This window comes from Mugil cephalus, chromosome 19 (genome assembly GCF_022458985.1).
Source record: "Mugil cephalus isolate CIBA_MC_2020 chromosome 19, CIBA_Mcephalus_1.1, whole genome shotgun sequence".
NCBI lineage: Eukaryota > Metazoa > Chordata > Actinopteri > Mugiliformes > Mugilidae > Mugil > Mugil cephalus.
The window spans coordinates 8,343,825-8,356,374 of NC_061788.1; the positions used below are offsets into that span (position 1 = coordinate 8,343,825).

A 12,550-nucleotide genomic window follows, 5' to 3' on the forward strand; every position below is an offset into this window, starting at 1 on the left:
ACATTGAATAAATGTGTTCACTTCATGTTATTGAATATATGAATATGGAACAATATTTTTAATTATAATGCTGAAGGACTGATGATAAAGCATATCAGTCCTTATCGTTTTATCTTCATCATTTCGTTCAAAGTAGGCTACGGTAAGTTGTTTTCATACTGCGTGCCTTGTGTTGGGTGGTCCGTTTCTACGACGTCACCGACGTAATCAACGCACCCGGTGTCGTCATTACGCAAGGGGTGGCGACGTGGAAAACATGGAGGACAGTAGTATGTAGAGTAAACTTCACTGACTAAAATACGGCACAATTTCAGACATTTGTCACGGTTAATGGCACTGGGTAAACAGACGGGCAGAAACTGCAGATTATCGTCAAGAAACATTTGAATCTCAACGGTCGCGGGAGTCAACGGAGCCACGGAAACTGCGAGAAGCATTTATGACAGGTAAGCCGAGGAGCCGTCAGCTGATTGCAAACAAGCAGTGGACCTTAGCTGCTTTCTGGATGATAATTCAGTAACTATCGTTTAATAATACATGCTCCTGCATCTGTCATATACTAAGTTGTGGTTTCATGCTAATTTAGTGCGGTTGGCTAACTGTGCGGACTGAAAAAACTGCCTAGGAGCTAGGAGCAAGCTATTTCCTGCACTTGAAATTAGCTATTTAACGTCATGCAAGTTAGGTTGACTAGAGACAGAAATATGAGCAGATATAGCTAAATAGTCATTAATAAGACAACTGGATATGTTAAAAATGATTCACAACTTCGCAACTGTCGCTTCCCCAGTGACATTAAGAGCATTTTAAGAAAGAAACGGTGTACGTTTCCCTCTTGTTTCCAGCCAATCTCTAAAATGTATTAATAAATGAAAAGCTGCCTTCTATGGTTTAGTCTAGCGTGCTCTAGTTCATTTGTGCTAGATACACCTGTGTGCCCAAGGTGTGTCACGTCAAGGAAACAAATCACACGTCCTGGTTCATTGTGTGTCACTCACGCTGCGCCGTTGTTGAATTACGACAGGGTGTCCACCTTTACGCATGTCCGACCCGGTGCTAATGAATGAATGATTAATGATAAACCCCTGATGAATCTTGTAAAGTGACTGTGTGCAAACACTGATCAGCCGTAACTTTGTGGTCAGGGGAGTGACACCGTAAATTAATATGTGTCCTCAGAGTTGGTGTGTTAGAAGCAGAAAATAAATAAATAAATGGAACAATTTGAGCAACATTGCAAAAGGCTTGTTTTTGGACAACTGGATCAAAGCGTCTCCTGAATAATGAGGTGTCCCTGGACTGCAGTGGTCAGTGTAAAGTGGTGCAAGGAAACAAAAGCACCATAACAAGGCTCGCTCAGTTCATTTACATGCACGTGGAAAAAAAATAAATAAAAATTATTTCCTTAATCGGACTCTAGCTAGACAACACATGCGTGCATGTGCATGTAAACATGTTACATGTGGGAAGTGAGGGCTACTCTGTGTGTTTAGTGTTAAACAGATGAGCTACTGTAGCTCAGATTGCTTTAAAATCCTCTGGTTCAGATGTTACGAGGTTGCTACACACAGTGCGTCACAGTTTGTTTTGCATGGAGCTGACTAGAGACACGCCAGTGATGATTCCCATATTGGCCCCCGTCCACCACTGACGCCCTCTGTCATGAGCACATTAGAACTGGAGCACAGAGTGACTGAAAAATGTCCCCTAGTATGATGGAAACACAGGCCACCAGGGTGTATTCAACGACATGTTGAATCAGGTACATATCAACGTCCACATAAATGCCAGGACCCAGGTATCCCACAAGGAAATTACATCAGTGTTTTTCACCTAATTGGTTGGTGGTTTTAATGCTGTGGCTGATTGGTGTCTGTATTTTATTAATACAAATGTTCTTTGCTTCAGAAGTTGGCATATGCCTGTTGAACGAGCAGTGAAGAGCGGTGATTCTGGCTGAGTGGAGCCAGTCAAAATGGGAGCGAACACCAGTCAGGTCAGTGACCTGTCCGATAACCCCAGCCTCAAGGCCCTGGTGGGCACGGAGTCCATATCGGAGAATGACCCTTTCTGGAACCAGCTCATCTCCTTCACCTTCATCAGTCCCACCTGCAGGTAAATGAACACAGGAAACATTCCTGCTTGGACTGTCAGAGTGTTGCAATTTTGTGCAGCTACCCCACAGTACGGCTTTCGATTCATGTTTAAATAGACTGTGAGTTCAAAGCAGAGGGAGAAAGCTACTAAAAGCACCTTCTGTAAAAAGCTTTCAGCCAAACTGTTTCCTCGTTATAGGACTTTCATACCAAATTCCTTCACATATTCGTTGTGGCATAAGTACATTTTCCTAAATTATAGTCCTGGTACAGCTGGTGTATTAAACATCTGATCCAGAGTAATTGTATACTAAACCAACAGACACGACCTTTCCACTGAAGTTCCCGCTCAGGACTTATTCAGTAAACTAAATAGGATGTTTGCAGAGCTCACCTGAGCAATGATCCGGAAAGATTACCGCCCCGCCTGTCTGAGGATAGTCTAGTTAACCTTTAACATTCAGCTCCTCTGTAAATAGTGTTGAGAAGTAAAGACGCCGCTTTCCCTTACGGAGCTGGACTTGTGACTGCTGTTACATATTAACATAATTAGAGTGTCTTCTTCATTCCGGGCTCCACAGAAAGATATTAAAGACAGAAAGAAGCAGACTAATGGTAACCGTCAACATCCAGACTATTCAAAATAAAGAGAAAACCACAGCAAACATGAGACGGACATCCTTACGTCCATGTCACATCTTGAAGTATATTATATTTTAATAACTATTCTGAAATGGAAAGTAATCCCATGCTGCCACTGCTCAGGAACAGGCTGTTCTCTGTAGTAAACCGGTTCTATATATGTGAGAAAAGAAAAATGGCATCTGTCCAGACAAACTACACAACATTTTTACATAGACCAGTTAGTGAAACATTTTAAATGTTGCTAATTATCTACAATTCTATATGTCTATATGCTAAATGTCTTCCCCTTTCATTGTTTTTATAAATGAAAATCTGCAGATTTCTACAAAGCAATGCCAATTAAAAAAAGCGAAATTAGATTCACAATAGTTAACATTAAGATGTCTTGCATTTTAATGGACAGTTTCACATAATTCACTATCATTTGCTTGTATTCTGAGAGTTTTATCATTTGATTAATAGCTCAGTCCGGTTTTTATCTTAGCGTACAATCTGGACACAGAAAAATGTAGCACAACCTGCCTTCCAGCTCCTCTGACCTCCGTCTAATTAACACATTGCATCACATTTGTTTAAATCTAACAAAAACAAGATGTTTTTTTGTGCGGTGTTGATGATCCAGAAAAACATTTCTCATTGGAGACTGTTGGGCTTGTATTTCATGAGATTATGAAATAATCTTTAATGCTCGTCGTTTATTAGTCTTGAACAGAAAAATGTAGTTTTCACTCGACTCGTCTAATTAATTATCACATTAAACTACCAAAATGCATATCCATGCTTTCCTGGCTTGTTTGAAATCCCTTAAAAAAAAATTCTTGCGTTATTTTAATTGAGACAATGTTTAAAACTCATCAAATTGTGGAAACTACTCTCTTCTTTATAGCAAAACTGCACACAGGCCTGACATGACAGCACTTGCATAGCACAGAAGTTATGCTGTACATCCTAACATGTCTCGAAATACGTACTTAGAGAGGCATCTGTCCGACTCTTCTTATTTCCACGCCTGCAGACATGTGAGGGCTGCAAATGACCGACCACCTGTGCTTTGTTGACTTATTTCTTGTGTCTTCTGTTTCGCAGCGGAGACTCCAAGTTGCTGGAAGAGGCTGTGATTCCACTAGCCAAGACGTTCAGTACGTTTGGCTTTAATTAATATTCTTCATGTGTGTGTGTTTTCTCCTGAACAGTTTTAATTTCAACATTTAAATTCTTTATCTTAAATGATGAAACGATTAGGTTTCTGTCATTTGTTAAATCCCTCTCCATTTTTATTTTTTTTTCCCCAAGTTGAAAACAACCCCAGGACGGGGAACTTCGGTGCTCTTGTGAGAGTTTTCCTGGGAAGAACCAAAGAGCTGAAAATCTCCACAGAATGCCAAGAGTGAGTATGAGAACCTGAGAGGAGGGACGGATGACTGTGTCGGTAATGATGGACCCCGTGACGCCACTTATTGTTTGATTGCAGGCAAGAAGGGAGTCTGTTTTTTAAAAGGGGAGAAAACGCTGGAGCGGTGGCACTTTCCCATGAGAAAGCTGCTGCGGTATAACCATCACCATGTGCGGCAGTAATCTGCGCTCCCTGCTGGGCTGTGTTTCCCCCAGAATGACCCTGCCCAAGTCACCGAGCGCATTAGACGCCGCAGTTATCACGCCCGCTCCGTTTTATTTCCCCATTTCGTAACAGATTTCCTCCCACAGATCGACATTTTCTGGATGTAGCATAATTGGCACGTGCAAACGGTTAATTTGTTGGGATGATTAGACACCCATGTGTTAGTCTTCAGCGGTTGCGAAACACTGCGGCTTGAACTGCGTGATTCCAGTCATTTAATTTCCTCTACATTTGTTTCTCAGCAACTTTTTTAACTCAATTATCCTCAATTATCATTGTTGTAAGGGGCTTTCAAGTCTTACAAGGAGAAACACGAACCTTCATGAACTTCTCATAGTTTTTTTTTGTTTTGTTTTTTGGTATCATCACAATGTAGTGAAGTTAGGGAGCATCTTATGAAGTTAAAATAACCGAGAAGGCCTCGAGGGGCTGTGAATGTGACCTTTCTTCCACGTATGCTTCACTGGTTCCTCTCAGTGGTAGATAATTATTCAAATCTAAAAAACCTGATTGGTTTTTATTAATTACCGTGAGGGAATTAACTGCTTTCTGTGAAGGTCAGAGCTCTGGGTCAAGTGCAGCGTGTCACCCTCAGGCTGGTTTTATGCGAAGCTGCTGTAGATCTTCCAGTCTACGGGAGGAAGGGGTATTAACTTCAATAGTTGGTAAGAAGAAGAAGGACTAGACGCATCGATCTAAATATCGATAATATCGGTATCAGATCGATAGTAGCGTGATGAGATCGATACTTTTGTTACAGTTCAGTTAAGTTGTTACAGCAGCTTCTCTCCAAGTCAGTGTGTGTCAGAAACTTCTCCATCCATACCTGCAGTAAAAGGTAGATATGGACAGAGTTTGACACTCAAATCTCAAAGCATCGCACAGCTGGAACTGATGACGTTATTGAAATGTATTGTGCACAGTCATAATCATAGTTATAATCAACTAACTAAAGGCAAAATTCAAAAGTTATTCAATGATCATGACATTTGGGGAGAAAGTATCGGTATCGGCGATATTAGCTCTGTTGGTATCGGCTCAGCCCTATTGGCCAGGCTGTATGGAGAGATTTGATCACATTAAGAGTCAAATGTGGTTTTACTGATATTATGGCTATAACTTGAGTCAGATCTCATATTATTAAGTGTGAGTAGGTTTTAAACCCATCCTCTTTGGTTTGTAACAAAGCATCCCAAGCAACTCTTTTACCTATGTGTTACTGAAGTGTGCACACGGTCAGCCGAGCTTCCCTTGGTGAATAAATTACATGAACAAATATCATATATCCTGCTTCTAACATGAGTTGTGTTTGCTTTGCTTCTCCTCCTCAGTCAGCTGTTTATCTGGCAGGCCCACAACGCACTGTTCATGATTCGCTGCCTTCTCAAGGTGTTCATCAGGGAGATTAGTGAGGACGAGCTGCACCTACAGTTCTCCTACCAGGAGAGGGCACCAGGCTTCTGTGGAGGTGAGTCGTTCGGACATGGGAAGCTGTGAGGGAACCAAGTCTTCCCATGATTCGACAACTGATTCTGAGAGAGCACCTTTTTTTTTTTTTTTTTTAATCAGCCATCCACAGACTCCACTGATTAATTACAATAAACTATAAAAAGGGTCAAATGTGTAAAGCTTTGTTTCATATCTGCGGAGAGAACGAATTAACATATTTTCCATCAGGCTCCTGCAGTTCTGACCTGGAAGCAAATATAAAATAAATTTTTATGTGAGCTCCAAAACCGTGTCCTCCCCATTAGCTAATATCTCTCCGTGTTATTCCTCAGTAGAGGAATGGTGCAGTGGGAGATGGAAAGAGCAAAGATAGTGTGACAGTGATCAGCAGGGAGTTGCCATATGTGTCTCACGTAATAACTCCCTCAACCTCTTGTGTAGAAACGGGGAGCGAGGACCTCCTTGAGGAGCTGTTGTCCAACCTGGTTCACCTGATTGTCGAAGTCCCCCTGCTGTGAGTATCTCCCTTGTTTGTCGGGGATGTACGGATGTGTGTGTGTGTGTTAAGGGAAGGTTGGATTTAAACACCCCGCTGTGTCTTGCATACATTGAAAAGGTCAGACTGAAAAACTGGGAAAAAAAAAAAAAAAAGACGCGTCACTTGCTTGTCAGCGCCACCGCCGTCCACACACACACACACACACACACACACTTTTGCTCAGTTTCTCTGCAGGAAGCTGCAGTTGTTTGAGAAAAGTTTTGAGTCACGATCCGTGAGATGAAGCATACCAGAGTGACTGTCTGATCCGCCGTGAATAGGACACGGTGTTACTGAATTAATGAAGAAAGAGCGAAAGTGTTGTTTTAGGGGAAGAGATAAAAGGCCGGAGTGAGCAGGAGAGCAATGTTTGAAAAATGGTATCAGCCTTCACTCCCACTGGGCGGTGCGAGCACAAAAGCACTCCGGATTAATGAGGGAATATTTTACTTATCAATGGATGAATTATTTCCCCCTTTTCCCTTGTCTGTATTGTGTCATCCCTCCTCTCTCCGTCTACCATCGTCTACCACTCTCGCTCTCTCGTCCTCTGTCTCCCCTCTTCCTGCGTTGTCTCCAGACATCAAACCCTGGCTCTGGTGTAAAAGCCTTCGACATTCCGACATTATTCATTGTTTCAAGCTTAAAGACTCTCACTGTTTTTCTTCCTTTCACCACTTTGTGGCTGTCAGCCCATTTCCTCTGTACGTGCCGCTGGTTTGGATTGGGACTCCTACCATTCTTTTTGGTATTTGCTCAAAATCCCGACCAGTTCCCAGTCCTGCACCTTTTGGAGCTTTGTTCGCAAGGATGATAAATGGCTGTTTTTGCGCTCCCAGGTGCACGACTAAAATACTTTGACTGGGAACTTGGCCTAAGATTGCAATACATTTCTCATAATCGATTTATTGTTTATCGAGTCTTTAGTGAAACGTCCGAAATGATTTGACTCCTTCTTCGCAAATGTGATTTTTTTTTTAACTTTTCTTGTAAAATAAAACAAGCAATTTCAAAGAGTGAGGCTGGGCTTCGGCGAAATCGAGAAGAATGCAGTATCATTTGTTGTTTTTGGACATCTCATTTCCAACAAATGACTAGTCGCTTAATCAAAACTATATTTATTGAAGCCCAAGACACAATGTGTACGTGCGATCTTGTCAGTATGAGCCTTCACATTTAAAACTACAGCTTCCAAGGAAGTCACAACATTTTCATGGCTGATAATGTTTTGATCTTGGGTTTTTAACCATGAATTGTAAGTGCAACAACATCAGCGTAATCTAACCAGTGTTGGGCAAGTTACTTCAAAAACGTAATACATGACTTAGTACTTGTTACTGTAATTTCATCACATTATATTATTACTGTCTTTGTAAGGCATCACATTACTTTTGCATTACTTTTAAGTAGAGATCGACCGATATGGATTTTTTTAGGGCCGATACCCATACCATTTTGTTTTTTACATCAGCATTAGCCGATGGCTGATACTTGCTGCTGATTTTTCTGAGCCAACATTTGGAGTTTGGTTATTTCCTCTCCATTTACCTGATAAAAATGACATAATTGTAACAAAAGTCTCAATTTAAGCAAAAGCATAACCATTAATTGAACTCAAAGAACTTTAGGGTCAGAGTCAATGTCTGGGCTGTACGGTCCACAGCGTCTCCAGCAGCACATGGCTGCCTGTGGGACATATATATATATATATGCATGTATGTACGCACCTGCATATTGGCCGATACCAGTAAAAAAAAGTAGTAAGAAAGTATCGGCCTACATTTAAGTTACTTTCACCAAAAATAACTAGAAATATGGATTTTACTTCCTCAATAGATTTTATCGCATTCAGTATAGCTCATTTACGCATCGTGTAGGAGTTGATGTGGAATAACATAATGACTAAGCTAGGCTTAACGCTAACAATAGTATAATATAATGGCTGCAGTCATGGCTCATGGCGCAATACATATTGTGAAAGAGACACTGTAAATTTAGATGTATAAATATTGAAATCAATATTGCTAGAAGCTACTACTGTATAGTAACTTTTTTAATGCGTTACCCCCAACACTGACTCTAACTATTGGTGACTATAGCATATAGTCAGTACCGTATATGTCTTGCTGTTTGTCACAGCGCTGGATAACGAGCCACTGAGGCTGAATGCTGCCTGTTTTCTTTTCAGTCCAGTATATTTTTTTTAAGAGCTGTACTCGAGTGCACAGACACATTTTTCTGTCATTGACTCTCCCGTCTCGCACCTCGTCTAAATATAGTACAGCATGTACGCAGCTCTTCGACTAATCCTTGGGGGTGAGTCATGATTAAGTGTGCAAAAATGAAAGGAAAACATTTGGGTGAACGCCACGCATGTACATATTTATGTCAGGAAGCAAGTAAACGCTAAAGTCCTGAAGTTCAAGACACGTACTTATGAGCATTATTTCTGATCATCGCAGCTGTTCACGTTAGAGACATCCACAACCATCCATTCACATAAGCTCTAATGACGTACTTGGATTTTTTTTTTAAGTCGTTTTCTCAATATGAAACATGAAATCAGCGTCTTATGTGTTCCTGCAGGGACATCACCTACAGCATCCTGTTTGAAGCCGTCACCACGCTGCTGGTGTTCTTCTCCTATCAGCTCTTCCACAAAGACATCCTCCGAGATGGATTAATCTACCAACACGTCATGAAGGGACGATGGTAAGAAACATGTTTTTTATGCTCTAACGCTAACCAGCGTACCAAATTAGCCTGAATTAGTTATCCACAGTACAGCGCCCAGATCCTTTTGGAGCTTATCCAGTTAAATATGACGCCATCTGATCCAGTCTGATACAGTTAGCCTCTGTGTGTGAGATCTCACCATCATCCAGACAATGTCTTCATGGTGACGTCTAGCCAATTTTTAGTAAGTTTAGCAAGTAAAATTAAACTATTGAACTCCAGTTTAAAATGGTCCATTTTTTTATTTTTTATTTTTTTAATTTTTTGCTGGTGCGTTGTGGTGCCAGATGAAAAGGGTGGACAGACGATCGAGGCAATTTCCTTTAAGGGCTCTCATCGCTTAAGAGCCAAATGGGAGCACTTTAGAATAATTTCTCATGAGGTGAGAAAGGGGCTTCCAAGTAGCTGAAGTTGGCAAAACAATTTAGGAGACCTGCTCAAGTGATTTGCCAGAAACGCAACGCAAAATAGTGTCGCTTACATATACGCTACCAATCAAACGTGTGGACAGACTTGTCATTGAATTAAAGGTGTGTCCAAACCTGAGACTTTTAATTCAAAAATCATATATATATGTCTGTTGCTTGAGTTAGGACGAGTTTTGAGATGCACAAGGCTAATACAACATTCATAAGGCTTCACGTACTATGCTTCGGACAAAAAAGCTAAACCTTAACCCAGACTTTGATGAAAACCTTTTGGTTCAGGACCTGTGGCTGTAACAGACTGACCTCTCCTTTCCCTCAGTTTGTGTTTGACCAGTCGCCTGGTGAAGACCCTGCTCTACAATTTCATCAGACAGGAGAAGTGTCCCCCTCCTGCAACCCACATTTTTGAGCAGAAGGCCGAAGGCGGCTTGCTGTACGGACTGGCATCCGGGGTGGCAAGTAAGAGCACACGCAAAATGTTTTTGGTGCGACCAGGATAATGATTTTGGTCAATTGAATATATCATAAGAGAAATATCGGTTTGTTTGTTTGTTTGTTTGTTTTGTGATTGGGGAAAGAGCCCAAGAATGAAGGGAAGTAAATAGTTTAATTGTTGACCTAAACCAGAGTGTCCCCCAAACTAATGGATAATATACATTATTATCAATATTTTGCATTTAATATAAAACTAGTCAAATAATACACAGATTCAAATATTCATTTTTTTTATTTCGCATGTGCGGCATGTAAAGTGGCAACTGCTGTACACATAAACTAAACATAGCTTATTGGTGTACAAGCAATTGACATATAAAGAAAATAATTGACAGATTCAAGTTTTAATTTTAACCTGGGGACTGAATAGGCTCCCTTGGCCAGTTGCGGGAAACCTGACAGAGTCAGCGTATAATATGCAGCCTTGTGATTGGCTGAGCAGCGATAGGGGCGGGGCCTATCGTGGCTTAGGTTGAGAGGTCTCAGCTAGTGTGGCTGTGCTGACTGAAAGATAACATCTTCTGCCTCCATTTATCGCTTCACTTAAATATGTTGGATTCATGTTGATGTGTATTTGAAGAAATTTGTGGAAAAATTGTATATATATAAAAAATATATATGCATATATATAATATAATCAACATCTTAAGTGCAGTAACCTTTGTCTTTTACCTTTTAACTCTATGGTGGTGCTTCCTTAAGACAAATTAGTGTCGATTTAAGTTGCCTAGTAACATTGTTTAGCTTTTTGCACAGTCTATAAAGTGATTTTTTTCCCTCCCGAGATGGTTTTGGTATAAACTCTTTTCGGGGTGGTTTTCTCAGGAAAAAGATAAAAAATGACCCAATATTGCGTAAGAGATCCTGTTCTCGTCATCCTCCTGATTGCGCCTCTGTCTCATTATGACCTGTTGTGTTTCTCAGTTATTTCTAGCGAAAAACCATCCGCAAATCTCCCCTTTCGACATTTAACACAGCTGCAGCAAAACATTCTCATGGATTCATAAGAATTAGTCATACGCCGATACTTTGTCAGTACTTTTCCTTTTCCTCTCTGCGGCCAAAGACGGGTTAGAAATATGATTAATGTGAATAATGAAAGCGAGAGTCATGGTCGATGTGTGGATGGAGTTGAGTCAAAAATGAGTGTGGCTTGGTGCGTATTGCACTGGCAGCGAGGTGTGTGCGTCCGTGTGCGTGCGTGTGTTTTGAATGGCTGTTGGTTTGAGTGTGAGAATAGGGCTGGGTTTCCCCCGCAGATAAATGCTCTTTGTCGGTTGTTGGTGGCAGATTCCTATCAGTGAGCCATCACCATTCAACCCAGCCTGTCTGTCTGTGGCCAGCGATCGGCTCGATGAGTTATGGTGCCCTGTGCTGTTCTGTAATCCCCTAGAGCCTGTCTGTCTGCAGCCGCCTCCCTTATACACACACGCGCAGACCGACAAAGACACAAGCCCTCTTATGCTCCGAGCTCAGAAACAACACTTGTTTTCTTTCTCTGTGTCTCTGTCTCGTACCCGCGCAGACATTCGGGATCGACAGAAAACACAACAAAGGGGTGTTCTGTGGTGGCAGGGAACATCAGATGGACGTCTTTGCAGAATGGGCAAACGCTCGGCTAGTTAAGAAGAGCGCTGCATCATATTCGTGCTTGAAGGTCAGTTTACTGATCGCGCTCGGCCCGTGGAAACGACTGAGTAATGTCGTCAGTCGCTTCCTCTAATAGAAACGAACTCACGGTGTCTGCGACCCTGGTTTTGGCGGTGCGTCCCGCACGCTAGTCTTGCAGATCAGCGTTTTGAGTAAATGGCGGAACAAGATGATCACACAGCTCTTTCTGATTATGTAGAATTAATAAAAATGTAGACCAGTTGATGAGCATGATTCAGGAGAGACCAGCTCTGCAGGATGGCTTCTTGCTCTTCCTGGTTTCTCATCCTCCCAGCTAATAGTGGCTCTTCTGGTTTCCCTCTTGGACCAGACCAGGCACCCTCCACCCCGTAGCAATGGCTCCTCGATGGCGGCAGACATCCCCAGCAGGATGCAGCTTGACACAGAAACACACATAAAAAAATGGTTTAGGAACAATTAAAAAAAAAAAACAGCACAAGGTGTTGACCTGGCCTCCAAATTCACTAGATCTCAAACCGATCAAGTATCTAATAAGAGGTGATCCACAGAGGCCCCACCCCCTAAACTAACAACATTCTGTTGCCAGACACCACAGGACGCCGTCAGAAGACTCATATCCATCCTCCGATGAGTCTAGACAAACCAGATGTTGTGATGCTGTGGTTAACCTACATTGCCAGTAGCTCTCTGATGATGTTCCGGTGCGTCTGTCCTGACACATAACGGCACTTTGAGTCGACGCCGACGAGAATAACAGTTGACGAGCCTATAGTTTGTGAGCGGTTTTAACCTGACGACGGTGCTAGAGGAGAACGGTTGAAATGTTGAATGTCTCGAAGGCCAATGCAGAGTCACTGGAGCACCGTTAACGGTTTAGTTTGCTTCGTTTTACAAACCATTGCAACGTCCGTAG

General features: G+C 41.8%; 1 protein-coding gene across 1 annotated transcript in view; it reads left to right on the forward strand.

Moving 5' to 3' along the window:
- Positions 1-239: 239 nt before the first annotated feature.
- Positions 240-12,550, forward strand: part of dym (dymeclin) — a 51,978-nt gene continuing 39,667 nt past the window's right edge. The window contains exons 1-8 of the mRNA XM_047570150.1: positions 240-446; positions 1,909-2,115; positions 3,828-3,880; positions 4,035-4,128; positions 5,691-5,827; positions 6,250-6,322; positions 8,933-9,058; positions 9,830-9,969. Coding sequence (XP_047426106.1) covers positions 1,976-2,115; positions 3,828-3,880; positions 4,035-4,128; positions 5,691-5,827; positions 6,250-6,322; positions 8,933-9,058; positions 9,830-9,969 — 763 coding nt within the window. The 5' untranslated portion in view covers positions 240-446; positions 1,909-1,975. The remainder of the gene's footprint in view (positions 447-1,908; positions 2,116-3,827; positions 3,881-4,034; positions 4,129-5,690; positions 5,828-6,249; positions 6,323-8,932; positions 9,059-9,829; positions 9,970-12,550) is intronic.